The sequence below is a fragment of the Colias philodice genome, chromosome 29 (genome assembly GCF_061535455.1).
Source record: "Colias philodice isolate Cphi_HAF_F1 chromosome 29, ilColPhil1 Martin Lab GWU primary, whole genome shotgun sequence".
Classification (NCBI taxonomy): domain Eukaryota; kingdom Metazoa; phylum Arthropoda; class Insecta; order Lepidoptera; family Pieridae; genus Colias; species Colias philodice.
The window spans coordinates 917,022-934,629 of record NC_143114.1 but is presented as its reverse complement, the minus strand read 5'-3'; the positions used below and the strand labels follow the sequence as shown (position 1 = coordinate 934,629).

Genomic DNA, 17,608 nt, shown 5'->3' with positions numbered 1-17,608 from the left:
ATAATTTCATGTACTAAACTCTCGATTGTGGTAGCTACCAGAGGAAACAAGGATAAAATATTTTGATTTGATGGTTCTCAAATATTAATTACTAACTGAATGTTTTTTTTTGTTCAACCTAAAGATAATTATCTAAATTATTCGAAAAAATATTTGTCCTACAAAATCTATGGTTTGATCAAAGAGTCCCCCTTTCCAATGTGTATCGATAACGAAGTCATCATAAATGATTACTAACCAGCAGATTTTTTTTATTTTCACTTATTTAATACTCATATAATTCAACAGACATATTGTCCTACAAATTGCGTAATAAATATTTGAGAACCGTCAAATCAAAATTTTTTATCCTTGTTACCTCTGTAAGCTACCACAATCGAGAGTTTCGTACATGAAATTATTGGGCATCTCATCAAAATAAAGCTACTCACGAAAAATTAGCTTGATAGTAATCACTTGCAAAAATGGGCGATGTATCCCGGACTAGTAGGCTCATACCATGTCAACGACATTGCATAATTCATTCATGGGAATTTTCAATTAGCTTGCATTTATTTTAATAGCCCCAAGCCCTTTGTGCTTTAGTTATGAACGAAACATGAAAGAAATAAGTCGTGTTTGACGTAGGCATCGTCGGTTTCCCGCGCAATAGCCGTTTTGTTTTTAAATAGGCAAAGGCTTTTTGGTACACAGCCAAACTGTTGTTTTTTTTTTAATTTTTACTTCAAGTTTTTTTTTTAATAACTGGTGTATCGTGTTGCCAATAATATAAATAATTTTGAAATTAGAATTATTTAAATTAGTCATTTTAACAGTGAATGAAAAAGCTCAATAGTTTAATGAAAGGAAAAGTTCAGTGGTCATTTTTTAACAATTTTTAACACTAATATTTCATGACCTTTTCATTAAATGTAAGATTATTAATAAGTTTGTTAATTTTTTTATAATAATTAATAAGTACCAAGTAACAAGCAGTGAATTTTAGGATAATGTTGGATGAAGAATAAAATTTATAGGTAAGTTGATATAACAATTTATGGGAATTATTATTACTTAACTTTAAATATGGGAAGGAAAATTTTAATTATTACTTATTAAGAAAAGTTTCTGTTGTAATTTTTTATTATAATAATTAGATACGATATTATCTTGTGCGTGATTTATTTATAATCAATTAGGTAGTAGTTCTATAGATTACTTTTACTTGTAACTAACATCTCCACAAATGTACCTACTGACAAACTATTTATTATTACGAAAAGAATAGGTAATCCTTTCTGCATATAACTTCCTGCAATTTCCATAAAAGACCGCCATTAAATATTCAAAAACAAAAGGGGAATACGTTCTTTGCTATCGGTAATAAGCTAATTATATAATTATGCATGTAATATTCAATTCTGAAAGGCTCGATTTACTAAGCTATACAATTTGTGTTATTTGTCATTATTTAACCGCCTTCAAAAAGGAGGCTTTAAAAACATGTGTATTCGAAAGACTGTTTTATATTTATTTTCATTTTTACTACGATTACTAACATTTATGTGGATAAACATACCAAATGTATCAATGATATTTTGATTGAAAAGTGATTCGAGAATCACTATTAGATATCTATTAAAAAAACCATAGAAATCTAAATAACAAGACACATAGAAGTGCTATAATGTCATAATTCGTAGAAAACCGCTGTCGCCAAAATCAACACATTTAAACCGATAGCTAAACAGTACACACAAGTAAACTATGCCTTTTATTGGACAGCTTGATTTTAGTGAAAACTAACTTAAATATTAAATTAAGCTTTTTAATATGTATCCTAACGCACGAATTTACGGTTTATTTTAGAATAACATCCCTAAGTATATGAGACGTTTTGTTTCTTTTTGCTCCAATAAGGTTGAAATTTGTGTTAAACGTGATAATAAGAATGCTCGACTGTGTCATTCATTGTTATTTCGATTACTATGGTGACACTCGTAATACTTGTAAATATTCTATAATTTTAAGGAAAAACGGCATTATTTCTAAAAAAAAATATTTACCGATGAAATATTATTCCTTTATTAGTATAATTACAACTTGTGGAAGAATTTCCGCAATGGGAAATGCTGAAACACACCATGTTTACACACATACGTCTCCAGAGCAACTGAACTGTGACGAACACACTGGTGGCACAGCTGGTGATGTGAAAGTCACCTGAGTGGCGACAAGGTCACGCGCGTTTACGACTTCTAGTGTCTTGTTATTTAGATTTCTATGAAAAAAACGCATCAAAATCCGTTGCTTATTTTAAAAATTCAAGCATAGGAACAGAGAAAGGGACTTGTTTTATATCATGTGATTAGTAATTACTATTACTTTTCAATAGTCTAAACGTGCTATTCAAAGTATATAGGAGATAACTTAGAGTATATATTACAATAGTAGTATATATATATACTCTGAGGGAGATAAGCTGAAACATAATTTCAAACACACGTACTAACTACTAGCTGTTCGTAGACAATTTATGTTTTTCAATGGCTATAGACTATAGACAATGCAGTAGATTAAAATCATGTTCGAGTTTGTAGGGCGACATATTGATGCTAGTTTTGCCCCGTGGCTTCTCTCGTGGAGAAGACGTAGCACAAAAGCTTCCATACTCTATATTTTTAAATGTTTCAGAGTTTATTCAAATATGTATGTCAAAGTAGCCTCCTTCTGATCCTGTAACTATATTTATACCAAACTAGCTGTTCCCCGCGGTTTCACCCGCTTTGCTCCGCTCCTGTTGGTCTTAGCGTGATGATATATAGCCTTCCTCGATAAATGGGCTCTCTAACACCGAAATAATTTTTCAAATCGGACCAGTAGTTCCTGAGATTAGCGCGTTCAAACAAACAAACAAACTCTTCAGCTTTATAATATTAGTATAGATTAATAAAGAAGTGTTTCTAGAATGTACCTGTTTACTAATATATTACTATGAATTTTGATCAATAGAATTTTGCATCATATGACTTTAAAAAATTGATTGATTGCCTAATTTTTCAAAATTGAAATTATCTTGCAGGCATGGCGCATGGTAGCAGCAAAGCATCAAAGGTTGCTGGGTTCCTGATTTTTCTTGTAAATTTCATTACAATGGTTAGTTAAAAGTTGTATATAATTTTATTGCATTTAAAATTTATGTATATTTATTAATCTAGACACGCGGCAGCGTGTCAAGCCAAGTTTATACATTTTTCATGAATGTCGATATCTAAATTTCGGTTCGTACCATTTCGTTGATAGTTACATACACTGTGAGTTGTTTTACGGAATTTAAATATATACTATCTCCGCCCGCGGCTTCGCCCGCGCTGCGTAGTCAAAGAAAAACCTGCATAGTTACTGTTCCCGTGAGATTTCGGGGATGAAATCTATTCTATGTCCTTCCTCAGGTCTCAAGCTATTTTTTTACCGTAAATTTGAAATAAATCGATGCAGTAGTTTTTGAGTTTATCCCAGACATGCCTACATAGGTACAGACAAACAGACAAAAATTCTAAAAAGCATACTATTGGCCTCGGTATCTGTTGTAGATCACGCCCTAACTACTATTTAAAAAAAAATGTTCAATGTACAGTTTTGACTTTTCTACGATTTTCTTATATGTATATATAGACTAGCTATGCAACGCGGTTTCACTCGCGAGCAAAAGCAAGTATTTCCATAGCTTATGTGTTTATCTGGTACATAAGCTACATCACTGCAATGTGTCATCGAAATCCGTCCTGTGCTTTTCGCGTGAAAGAGGAACAAACATGCATCTATTCTCACATTTCAAGTTTATAATGTTACTAGCATATTAACTACGATAAATCTTTCTTGTTAATTTTTAATTTTAATTTTTCCAATATAATCCTGAAATATAATATCAACAATTACGTTCTCAATTTTCCCCTATATTCCTATTGTAGTTCAACATTGCATGTTCCAGACAGCAAAAACTTTTAAAGGCATAATATGTAGTCAACCCACTTTAACTTCAAAAGCCTAGTAGAGAGTAAACAAAGCTTACATGAAAATGGTTCGTGTTTCAAACTTTTTCATCACGCTGAAACTAAATATTCATGTAATAATAGTCGAAAGAAAAGCATAGGTAGATAATATATTTTAGCTTTCTCTTAATATGGGCGTGACTATGAGTTTAAAAATTTCCCCAAGGTATTATGATGATAATATGTATTATGTTTACTAACATTAAATTAACTAGCTGTGCCTCGCGGTTTTACCCGAATTGCTCCGCTCCTATTGGTTTTAGCGTGATGACCACAGAACATATAAAAGTGATGACATATGTATAGCCTAATAATATAAGCCTTCCTCGATAAATAGGCTATCTAACACCGAATGAATTTTATAAATCGGCCCAGTAGTTCCTGAGATTAGCGCGTTTATACAAACAAACGTATATATTATACTCTATATTTATCATATTTTAATTTTCAGACATTTCGTGTAGGTATTGCGTGGCACAGGCGAAAGTCATTACCTATATATAATCATGTTACAAATATTCTAGTGTTTATAAAAAATTTCTCAGTAAATTCAATTCTAAAATTATACATAGCCTTCCATATTCGTCCTTCAGATAAATAATTCCGGTCTGTACATATTTGTGAAGGTCTTATGTTACAAGGACATGAACATAAAACGATATGAAACATACATACTTGTATATTATATGAAACTAGCTTTCCACCCGCGGCTTCGCCCACGCAGTCAAAGAAAAACCCGCATAGTTCCCGTTCCCGTGGGATTTCCGGGATAAAACCTATCCTATTTCCCGGGGTAAAAAGTAGCCTATGTCCTTTCTCGAGTACCAAAATATCTCTATACCAAATTTCATGCGGCGTGATTGAGTAACAGACAGACAGAGTTGAAATGAAATGAAATAAATTTATTTGTCCATTATATGTTTTACAATTAATGTACGACAGTGGGTCCCAAACTAAGTGAAATACTTGTGTCTTGGGACCCTGAGTTGCGCTTCTTGGTTATATACATATTACATATGTTATGGACAGTAGAAAGTTAACAAGTAGGTAAATAATCTAATGTAATGGACGTTAATACAATTAATAAAAAATAAAAGAAAAACAAAGTACATTATTTTGCGGTTTGCAGCACGCGTGTTCGTGATAGAGTGTGTGTGTGTTTGTATGTGTGTGTTTACGTGTGTGTGTGTGTGTGTGTGTGTGTGTGTGTGAGTGAGTGTGTCTTTGTGTGTGTGTGTCATTGTTTGTGAGTGAAGGCATGTTATAGTGTGTGTCAGCTCAGTGGTCCTTTTAGTAATTGTTCGGTTTCTTCAAAAGACAGCGTATGTAACCATTTCTTTATGACCTTCTTGCATGTGTAGTTCGATAGTAGTGTTATGTTACAATGCTTGTTGACACTATTGTATATCCGAGGAAACAAAAATTTTGGACATCGTTTAGCTAAAAGGGAGGATGCACGAGGACATGGCACTTGGCAGTGAGAATGTACGCCTTGAGGTGAGTTTTTTAAAGTCCTTTCTTATTTTTAAGGTTCTGTGAGTGGTTAACACAGCCTTGAGAACGAAGAGCTGCCTGACCCTTAGGACTGCGAACTCGCTATACAGGTCAGCTGTTGGGAAGCGGAAGGGTTTTCTCAGCATCACCTTTATGACGGCTCTTTGCGCTCTCTCCACAGTGATGAAGTTAGTTATTCCTGCACCCCCCCAAACAGATATGCCATATTGCAGAATAGATTGACAGAGCGCGTGAAATACGGAGGTGAGAATTGGAAGAGGAGTACAATCTCGCAGTTTTTTCATTACATAAATGAGTTTTCTAGTTCGCGAAGACAATGTTTCTGGCCTGGAAGCCTGGAAGAGATCGCTACCTAGCGATAAGGCCACCGTTTGTACACATTATTTCCTATTAGCTGTACTTTATGTGTCTCTATTTCTTTTGTGTGTGCAATAAATAATTAAATAAATAAATAAATTAAATGTTTCTATGTGAGATTTGAATGATAAGTTTTCGTCCAGTATGATTCCGAGATATCTTATAGTTTTTACACGTTCCACTATAGTACAGTTTTGGTCACAGTTGTTTAATTCAGGATTATTGCACGTATGAAATTTAACTTGGAGATTTTGATTTGGTTACAATGCCTGTGTTTTGGAAAAAGCAATTAATTTAGTTTTTTTTATATTTAAAGTTAGGAGATTTCTATCAAGAGCTTTAGCTAAAGTTTGGAGTCCAGATTCTGCGAGTTTGTACACCTCATCCCATCCATTAGAATGGAATATAATGGCTGTGTCGTCTGCGTAGGATATTATTTGAGCACTATTTAGGGGTAAGTTTACTATTTCGTTTATGTACAGGGTAAATAAGGTGGGACCGAGTATGCTGCCCTGCGGTACGCCAAATTTAATTGGTAAGACCTCACTCGCTATCCCGTCTATTTTTACATATTGTTTGCGGTTAGTCAAATAGCTAGAGAACCAGTCAAGCGCAAGGCCCCTTATTCCGACTGATTCTAACTTTTTTATGAGCAGACTCGGCGATATGGTATCGAACGCTTTGGCTAGGTCGATGAATACCGCCAAAGCTTGTTCACCATTTTGTATATGCGAGGCCACTGAGTTAGTTAGCAGCATGGCAGCGTCTTCCGTCGATTTACCCTTTCTGAATCCGAATTGCCTGTCACTAATAAGATTTTGTTTATCTAGGTAGTTAAGTAGTCTTCTGTTAACTATCTTCTCAAGAATTTTCGATAAGATATTTAATAGCGCGATGGGTCTGAAGTTTTCAGGGATGTCGAGTTACTTTCGCATTTATAATATTAGTATGGATAATAATTCCAATTCGTGTAATTTTTAGTTTGTTTGTAAAAGGATACTGTTAAAATAATTTGGAAAATCCAAAAGTGCACGCCTCATAATTTTTTTTAATAAATATTTATTCATTATTATTTTTGTTTATTTAATAACAATTAAACCACATCGAATCAGACCCTGAAAAATGAAAGGGTTCTATTCCTGAGCATACTCAAGCGTAAGAGAAAAAAATAATTTGGAAAATCCAAAAGTGCACGCCTCATAATTTTTTTTAATAATTATTTATTAATTATTATTTTTGTTTATTTAATAACAATTAAACCACATCGAATCAGACCCTGAAAAATGAAAGGGTTCTATTCCTGAGCATACTCAAGCGTAAGAGAAAAAAAAAGACTCGATTAGTAAAGTATTTCGGTCGCTATCGTGTTAACAAGAAAAAGGATCCGCACATACAGACACACGGACGTCCAAGACAGAACTTTTTTAAACTGTTTTTTAACTAGTTTAAATAACAAAAATGACATCAAAAATATCATGAATGTTAAAAATAGTGTTTTTTCTTAATATGTGTGTGTATGTATTATCTTACAAGTGCAATGTATGATACATAAAGACATTTTAAGTTTGAAAAATCAGATGTTTTGCGCGAAGCGACAGTAGTACCCATCTCAACGCTTCGCTTATGAGGCGTGCAAAAGACTCGATTAGTAAAGTATTTCGGTCGCTATCGTGTTAACAAGAAAAAGGATCCGCACATACAGACACACGGACGTCCAAGACAGAACTTTTTTAAACTGTTTTTTAACTAGTTTAAATAACAAAAATGACATCAAAAATATCATGAACGTTAAAAATAGTGTTTTTTCTTAATATGTGTGTGTATGTATTATCTTACAAGTGCAAAGTATGATACATAAAGACATTTTAAGTTTGAAAAATCAGATGTTTTGCGCGAAGTGACAGTAGTACCCACCTCAACGCTTCGCTTATGAGGCGTGCAATAATAATGAAACTCTTTAAGTAGGCAATATTACACCTTTTATAGAAAACAAATTACAATAAATTATTTCCCATAGTATTCACGGATCACGTACATATCCAACGGTGAAAGAATGATTAAAATCGGTCTAATAGTTCCTGAGATTAGCGCGTTCAAACAAACAAACTCATCTTTATATAATTACAGATAATATCAATTTAGTAATATTTCAGATGCTGAGCTTAGTATCCTTCGCAGTGGGCTTGTGGATTATTGTGTCTTCTAAAACTTTGGCATACGTCATACAAGTAATGGGAAATTCTGGAATAAAGGTAAGATAATTCTTATTTTATAGATTACCTACATTCTTTCTTTCTTCTTTCTTTTCTACATAATACGATATCCTTTTTTAAACGTACATAATACGTCACCTAAGTTCGTCACCAATCTTTTGATAATACTCAGACAGACTCGGACAAATAAATATAGGTACCTACATGCTACATACATGTAATCGAAAAACGGCCAAGTGCGAGTCGGACTCGCGCACGAAGGGTTCCGTACGTATCTTTAATAGAAAATCATATTTATTTTATGGGGACCACCTTAATATATTTTTTTTTTTAATTTTTAGTATTTGTTGTTATAGCGGCTACGGCAATACATCTAAATTTCAATTTATTACTTCAAATTACATTTTCTAGCTATAACGGTTTATACAGACAGACAGACGGACAGACAGACAACGAAGTCTCAGTAATAGGGTCCCGTTTTACCCTTTCGATACGGAACCCTAAAAACATAACCTCTCCTCACAGTCGTGTAAAAATAAATCGACGTAGGTACATATTATAACTAATTTGTTTAGTATTAACTAGCAAAGTAAAGTGTTATAAATAAAATAAATAAATAACTGTGCAAACTGGCAATATTTTGGTTGTTTACAGTTAAAAGGTACATGGGCGTAGCCACGGTGGGGCAGGGTGGGGCACTTGCCCCACCCTGGCTCTGGCCTGGAAAGTACCTAACCAAATCTAAAAAAATAAATTAAATTATCTAAGTACCTACTGACTAAAAAACTTAGTATCCGTAAGACAATTCACTCTCGAAAGTCGTCACACAAAAAAAATGCGATCTAAACAAAAAACTTGCGCACGATGCGACCCATACGCGTTAACAAACGTAATCCTTTTATTTTTCGTTTGTGTGTTTTTGGCCGATATCTCGAAAACTATCCACTTAAAGGCAAAAGTTATTATGACTTTTTTGTAGAAAGTAAAATTTCGCATCTTTTATTCCTTGTAAACTTTTTTGTAAAATGTACCGTTTACTATTTATGGCCCATTTAATGAACTGTTTTATCGTTTTTGGCTTATAACACTTAAAATATTGGATTAATCAATAAAATACATCTTTCGTACTTCCCGTGAACACAGTCTTGAAATTGCGAACCCTTTAGGTTTTGATTCCCTTTCAAATGTCGAAATGTGTGAAAATTTGCTTCAAGAATTCGTTTTTTTTCCTTTTAAGGTTCGAACTTCGAAGCCCTAAAAATTAACCGGGACTAGACTTAGGATAAAGTTGCTAGTTACATTTTTTTTTGCCCCACCCTGAGCCTATGGCTAGCTACGCCCATGAAAAGGTAGCTTTCTGCTATCAATACCTAGTACCTAATAACCAATCTATGTCAATACCAGTAACCTACATTTGGAATCTATTTATGAATGATTAATTGAACGAAATTCTTTCAAGTAGGATTACGTAAAACTTTTCAACGTGTTGGAATTTAATTAATTATTATTATCAGTAGACAGACTACAATGAATATAATCACTAGAATGGACTATAATGCAAAATGCAATTGGCGTGAAAAGAATGGCGTGAATGAAATTGGGGTTCGAATCCCGATATTTTAAAATTTGTTATACCATAAGACACATAATTTTCTGTTCTTTATAAATTTATATTTAAGTGCATTTGAATGCCATGAAACCAAAAATATCAAATTCAACATTAATTAATTCAACCGTTGATATTTTATACAATCTATATTATCAGACATACAGATAAAACATAAAAAACAAACAATACAAGCAATCCCATGCAAAGAGTATAATACCAAATCGATATCAGTGATAAAGTTTAAACAATGCAGTACGTGACCGGGTCACGTCGCCCCGCGCGGTTCCCACGGGCTCAGTTACAAGCGTTTGTATTCAATATCGACGTATGAACGAGACAGTTTTTTTTAGGGTTCCGTACCGAAAGGGAAAAACGGGACCCTATTACTGAGACTTCGTTGTCTGTCTGTCAGTCTCCAGGCTGTATCTCATAAACAGTGATAGCTAGAAAGCTGAAATTTTCAAAAATGATGAATTTCCGTTGCCGCTAAATACTAAAAACAAATACTAAAAATTTAAAAAAAGTTAAATATTAAGGTAGTACGGAATAGTACGGAAACCTTCGTGCGCGAATCCGACCCGCCCTTGGCCGGTTTTTCATAGAAAACGAAACATTCATCCTAACTAATATTTAAAATGCGATATGCTATCTGTCTGTCTGTCTCTTCTTAACGGCTACACAATTGAACCAATTTGGATGAAAAGACAATGTCAGAAATGGCACCTTTTTTTTTGGGGACCATCGACCAAACCATGTTTTTTTATACAAAATAATGTAATAAGCGTTTACAGTAATAATTCACGTCACAATAAATCAAAATCTCATCGTACTAATAGGTGAAAATTAAAAAAAAAAGTCACAACTCCGAAAATCCGAAAAATCGCATAACATACATGGGGGTGATTCGGATAGCCCTCTAGTTCCTACCTCCCAGCTTCAGCATATCACTACTTCTTGGGACACCCTGTGTATATAAAATTATGGTTTCACAATGTAAGTTACCATACTCCTTCAAAACGGCTGGACCGATTCTCATAAAATTCTATGCATATCGGGTAGACTTCAGAATCGGCCAACTATTTAAACCCCTAAGTGATAAGCGTAAGGCAGGACAACATTTTCCGGGACAGCTACAGTCTATAATATTCATGTCATCAACTTACGAAGACACAAAATTACATTTAAAATAATTACCCCGAAATTACAGTTATCATACAAATAGGCTAATGGACACAAAATTGTTTGACAAGTCTATAAAGTATTTACGATCACACGCAATAGCATCGATCCGAATGACCTAATTATTGACATGACACTTCAATATTGAAATACTAGCTTCCGTCCGCGGCTTCGCTTGTGTACATCATGGGAGACAGAATTTTTCAAATGGGACCAGTTTTTCCTGAGATTAGTGCGTTCAAACCAACAAATTCTTTAGCTTTATAATATTAGTATAGATAATAATCATTATTATTTAATAATTAATAGTATAGATATGTTCTTTCAACATAATCAAAACTATGGAAAAGTAAACGAAATAATTTGTTTTCAGGCGATTTTCACACAAGACTTCCTGACAGTACAGCTTGGTATCGGCGTATCTCTTCTGAGCCTGTTCTTCTTATTCATTTCAGTCATGGGCCTCTATGGGTCAATATATTGCTCACAGTTTCTGTTGTTTATGGTAAGTACAATAATAATATAGTACTTCACTTATTTTCTTACTAGCTGTGCCCCGCGGTTTTATCCACGCTGCGCTTAACTCAGGTCAGGTCGTCAGGTCTTTACCATGATGATATAATATCATATTATAGCCAATATGTTGACCCGACCTGTCTGTAATATTGATGCAAAATTCGTTCATTTATTCATACAGACAAACAGACAAAAATTCTAAACTCGATTATTGGGATCGTCCGCAGGTAAAACCGCACGGCACAGTAAGTATTTTATATGTTGTTATAATAAATCATTTAAAATCATATTTTTAAAAACATTAAATAAAACATTTTTTATTACAGTACGCTGCGTTGATTCTACTTGTAATGCTGTTGGAGTGTGCGTTATTCTTCTATTTTACTTCTAATATTCTTGAGGCAAGTTCAAAAATAAACTTATAATTTTTATACATAAAAATACTCTTGCAATTTAAAAAGGCCTAGACAGTAGCACAATGTTCTAAGGCCGGCTACTCACGTACCTTTTTTTTTTTTTTTATAGTGGGGAAATCTTCCAAAGATACCCACGGCCCCCGGGGAAGGAGCCGTGGGTTATGTCGGATTCTTACCGACTAAAACCCCACTGTGTTCCGTCGAGCCGCTTTAATGATGGGGCCGCGGGTATTTGTTGGAATTCTTCCGCGACAGCTACTCACGTACCTGCCTCAAGGGCATTATTGGAATTGCACCGTTGATTGTCTCCTTAATTGTGATGTATATGGACAAGCAGGGGCAATTTTTAAATTGACCTTTTTGACTTTTTAATTGCTCCGACTGCCGTGCAAAACCGAGATTATCCTTGCGGCAGGTGTGTAAGTAGCCCGCTTTAATTAACGCTGACTATTAGTTGAAGTGAATAATAGTCACTTTTATAAACGGCGCCGTTCAACTTACTGTCAGCTCCATTTGCGTAGGTGTATTTTATAAGCTTTGGTAATGTATACTAATATTATAAAGCTGAAGAGTTTGTTTGTTTGTTTGAACGCGCTAATCTCAGAAACTACAGGAGCCATGCAGGTGAAACCGCGGAGCGCAGTTAGTTATTAAAAGTTCAGTAAAACTTATTTGCAGTAAAATTAAATGTAAAACTTAGTTAAATTTAATGATTACTTTTAGGTAATCAAAATAGATTTAGAATATTTTTTTTTCCAGAAAGGAGTCGAAGAAAAAGACGGTCAGTTGGCCCACGGGTTACGCTTGGCTTTACACTGCTGTGATCGTAATAACTCGTATGTTATTCTTTCTTTTTCTATCTTTAAGAATCTATCGTCATTCGTCTAAAGAAATTTTGCACCTTTCTTTTTCTAATAAGAAAAATTATTAATTATACTCGTAAAATTTCTTACCAAGATTTGATAAGTCAAAAGTTATAAGATGTTAAGACTTAAGAAGTGCCTATTATTATTTAGAGAAAAATTACTGTTACCTTCATGTTATTATTATGTGAATTCGGAATAGAATCGTGTCTCCTTCCTCTTTTGAAGTCGGTTAAAAATATAGTCGTATTCATGATTTCATAGCAAGCATTTTCTGAGCAATATAATGAACCACAGAATATTTTAATATTAAAATATACTTCCAAAAAATATCTTGTCCTAACTTTTGTAAATTACTTACTGATCGATCATAATATTTTCCAAAATTTATTCAATATTTTCAAAATTTTTATGTTTTAATGTTTTAGAATGACGGAAAAGAATCCACCATGGTCCTGCTGCGGTGCTAATTACATCAAAAATTGTACTCAAGAGATTTTTTTTGAAAAGGTGCGTATTATTTCTTCGGTTAAAATAATTCGTCTCTACACTTTGATGAAATTTTATTTAGATTTATTGGCTACGTTCATTTATTATGTGTTGAAATTTTCAATGGGCATCGTTGGGCGAGTAGTGGCAATCACACAGACATTGTAAATTATTCATAATCGCCGTAATGGCGGCCAACATCGACGATCATTTGATGGGCCAACGCTGCCCATTGTGAAGAGGACCCATATTGTAATAAAATATTATTATTTTTTTGCATCACTATTTATTTAAGGCGTATTGATTGTATTTATCTGCACCTAATTGCAGATCCCACCTGATGTTATCTTCTTGAAGTGAAACTTCTTTATCGGGGTTGGAAAAAAATTTAGTGTAACATTTTTTCGTTACGCGCCATCTTGTTTTTATCCCTACCACGCGTGATTGACGTATTTCTGTAAAGTTACATATAGTAAATTATTTTTTGAAAAATAAAGAAGTTTCACTTCTTACGTGTGTAGGTACACTAGTACACGCACACATTTTTTTTTATTATAGGTAAACTGTCTAATGTATATTTAGATAGATAGATAGATAGATAAAACGTTTATTCATAGAACACAATCACACTTACAAATAAAACACAAAAGATAAAAAACAGTAAACAATACAGAAAACACTCATACACACAGAAATATTAAAAGTATAACAATTAAACCGTTAATGTGCACTGCGTTCTACGAACAGGCCTTGGCTCAGCATAAATGTCTGAGTTTTTTAAAGAAACCCGGACGCTGATATTCTGCCAATGCCTCTTGAGGGCAGAAAATTAAAATAAACTTAAATAAATGGATAGCAAGGGAGATAAAGGTTAAATATTTATAAAATTATAGTATACAATATCAATAAACATATAGGTACACAAATGAAAGGGAAATACACAATATAAGAAATAATAATAAACTTCAGGAACCAACAAGCATTCCACAGAAGGTGTAGATAACTCTGTGGGCTTACGCCTTACGGCGGAAAGACTGTGCAAATGAACAAAAATAAACTAAGAAAAAATAAATAAATATATCAAAATTATGGAACTGATTTTTGTATTCCTAGAAGGTAGTCTCGATAGACAGTTTTGAATCTTGATTTACAACAAATGTTGCGTATGGGCGGAGGAATGTCGTTCCAACATTTTGTTGCACAGTACTTGAAACTGCCGCGGAAAGCCATTGTTCTATGTTTTGGTTTTGGTTTGGTTTTGGTTTTGTTTTATTTAAATATTTAAAATGTGTTTCTTTCAGAACTGCAAACAGTCCATAACCGAATTTTTACATAGATACGAAACTTATATCTACGGAACCATAGCAGCGACGCACATACTATTGTCGTCTCTCTCTCTCCTGCGGCGGGCGAGCAGTGCGTCCCGCTCGCACACCTAGCGCTTACAGCGCCAGTCTGGCGGTTAGTAACGCCATCTAGCGAGATTTTTTGAAGTATTTTAAGATATTTTTTATTTTCATCTTAAATATTACTTCACTAGATGCGCCCTGCGGTTTTACCCGCAATGCTCCGCTCCTGTTGGTCTTAACGTGATGATATAATATAGCCTTCCTCGACAAATGGGCTATCAAGCATCGAAAGAATTTTTCAAATACCAGTAGTTCCTGAGATTAGTGCGTTCAAACAAACAAACTCTTCAGCTTTATAGTATAGATTTATTTTACTGAAAATATGTGTACGTTTACATGAAATTTTTTTTTTTTGAGTTTTTAATTATTTTATTTCCGTGGAATTCATAAAAATTATCATCTCTTATTATTTACATACTTTTTATCCTATTTTTATTGTATAAAAACTGTCCCGTCCCCTTTCCCAAGCAGTAGGTAGATTCTTTAAACGTAACAGACACACAAACAAATTTAAATGTAACTAATAATTTAATATAATATAAATTAATAAGTAACATATTTTTTTAACAGCTGAAAACAAAAAATGGCGGCGAGGGCGCGTAACGCCGAGTGACGTCACAGAACAACCCGACGATGTTATGATGGTCGTTTTGGGCAGAGCCAGGATTGGCTGGATGGACAAACAGACATAACTACTGGCTTCTGCTTTATCCTAAAAATTACGGTTTATCTATAAAAATATGCTATACTAGCTTTCCGCCCACGGCTGCGCCCGCGTTTTCAAAGAAAAGACTGCGTATCTCCCGTTCCCGTGGGATTTCCGGGATAAAACCTAGCCTATGTGTTAATCCAAGTTACCCTCTATATGTGTGCTAAATTGCATTGAAATCGGTCCAGTAGTTTATGCGTGAAAACCATACATAATTACAAACCTTTCCTCTTTATAATATTAGTATAGATTAAGATAAACTCATGAGATTTTTGTATTGTCAGCGATCCTTGATAAGTGTACAAAGTATCTATTCAATCTGACAGTTTAAAGTGGGTCTAAATCGAGTTTAAAGGTATCCGGCTATACCTACATAAACATGTGAAGCTAATAAAAACGTGTTAATTTAATATGTACTAGAATTCCGCCCGCGGCTTCGCCCGCGTTTTCAAAGGAAAACCCGCATAGTTCCCGTTCCCGTGGGATTTCCGGGATAAAACCTATCCTATGTGTTAATCCAATTAAGTTATCCTCTATATGTGTGCTAAATTTTATGGTAATCGGTTCAGTAGAATTTGCGTGAAAGAGTAACAAACACACACTCACATCCTCACAAACTTTCGCATTTATAATATTGGTAGGTTAATAGTTTATGACCTTTTCTCAGCCCTAAGTGCCCTAACTAACAGATAAACATAAAATTTTATAAAAACAAACAAGCTTTTTCAAGGAGTAGGGCAACACTACTCCTCGAAAACAACATGAATAGTGAAATAAATAGATATAGCTCTAGGGTGTCCCAGAAATCGACGTCAAGCCGAAATTTTTGAAGTTATGGATTTTTTTATTTAATTCCAGAAAATGTACACCATGTGACAGTTTTTTCATTCCTGTTGCTACAAATATTTACTTTTTGCCATTTTTTTTTCTCTTACGTCATCCCGAATAGTGTAGATTTAAATAGGTTTTCTACTTTTTTATAAGCTTATATTAAAAGATAAATAAAAGATAATTAAATACCTACAAATAATTTGCTATTACTCGAATATAAGTGAAGTCGCGTAATTTCTTGCGGGATTTCATTTATTATAAACGCTCAAATGTTAATCATTGTACCAAAGATGCGGTCAATCTGTAGGTATTCTAGTTTTTAAGTGCTGTAAAAATAATAAATAATATATTACGTGTATTCAAATTTTGTTTTTATTTTAATGTCTTTTTCCCTACTCCTATTAAAAATGTGAGTATATGTATGTTTAGTAGATAATTTAAGGTAATTTGTATCTTAGAGAATCAAAAAATTTCTGTGGAGTGTAATGCCACAGAAAGCACGAAAACTATCGTAAAATGATGCGTATCGTCACACCCCGGATAGTTCATTGAAATGTTACATTTTTTAGGCCTAACCTTGCGTTTTTTAGAGGACGCAATTTTGTTTTTTTGATATGTAGGGGGGTTCAGTGTGAAGCTAAAACCAAGTTTGTGGGGTCGCCACCCTTGTCCCACGGCCGCCATCTTGAAAATAGCGGTTGGAATGGTTTTTACGATATATCTCTTAAACTATTTATTTGATAAAAAAATATCGTTAACATTATTTGTTGCAAATTAAATTCTCTACAACTTTGGTCCAGTAACTTTTTGTCGTAGAACTATAAATAAAAAAGTTATAAGCGAAAATGTTCAGAAATTAGAGATGTTTATATTTTTCAATAAAACTTTTTTTTATAATTTTACGAAGAAATGATATCAGACCATTTTTGTAGATTGTTTTTCGAGGAACAACTTTTACCTACAACATTTTTTCATTACGTCAAAAGCTAAGGTTTTACAGCGCTCAGAAGTGAGTACTATTTTTCAGTAGTAACTATACATAATATAATATTGGCTATTGGCTCTTTTCCCAGACTCCACAACAATGGAAGCACACTGCAGAACATTTCAGCCCTGCTTTTCGACGTAAAAAAAACGCGCTTCCAGACTCTATCTCCTGGGTGGTGGGGAAAAGATTCAATAATTAATTATTAATGATATTGCAAAATTAATTATTAAAAATATTATAATAACAAAAAAAAACAATTACTGATGACAAATTATTATTTACACACATAATATAAGTATACTGTATAGATCAGAGTACTGAAAATTAGTACTCACTTGTAAATAAAAGTTGTTCCTCGAAAAACAATCTACAAAAATGGTCTGATATCATTTCTTCGTAAAATTATAAAAAAAAGTTTTATTGAAAAATATAATGTATCTCTAATTTCTGAACATTTTCACTTATAACTTTTTTATTTATAGT

At 33.5% G+C, this 17,608-nt stretch overlaps 1 protein-coding gene across 3 annotated transcripts; it reads left to right on the top strand.

The window, feature by feature from the left end:
* The first annotated feature begins 599 nt into the window (after window positions 1-599).
* LOC149475698 (uncharacterized) lies at window positions 600-17,352 on the top strand. 3 transcript variants are annotated; one of them, XM_089712955.1, is made up of 10 exons: window positions 604-685; window positions 816-1,016; window positions 3,062-3,135; window positions 8,057-8,155; window positions 11,278-11,409; window positions 11,747-11,821; window positions 12,596-12,672; window positions 13,128-13,209; window positions 14,490-14,649; window positions 15,168-17,351. In XM_089712955.1, the coding sequence occupies exons 3-9, from the start codon at window positions 3,064-3,066 to the stop codon at window positions 14,625-14,627; spliced, it is 675 nt and encodes a 224-aa protein (XP_089569081.1). In that variant the 5' UTR covers window positions 604-685; window positions 816-1,016; window positions 3,062-3,063; the 3' UTR covers window positions 14,628-14,649; window positions 15,168-17,351. The 3 variants fall into 3 exon arrangements, with proteins under 3 accessions (XP_089569079.1, XP_089569082.1, XP_089569081.1); XM_089712953.1 differs by having other exon boundaries at window positions 600-1,016; XM_089712956.1 differs by lacking the exon at window positions 3,062-3,135 and having other exon boundaries at window positions 600-1,016; window positions 15,168-17,352.
* Window positions 17,353-17,608: the final 256 nt, after the last annotated feature.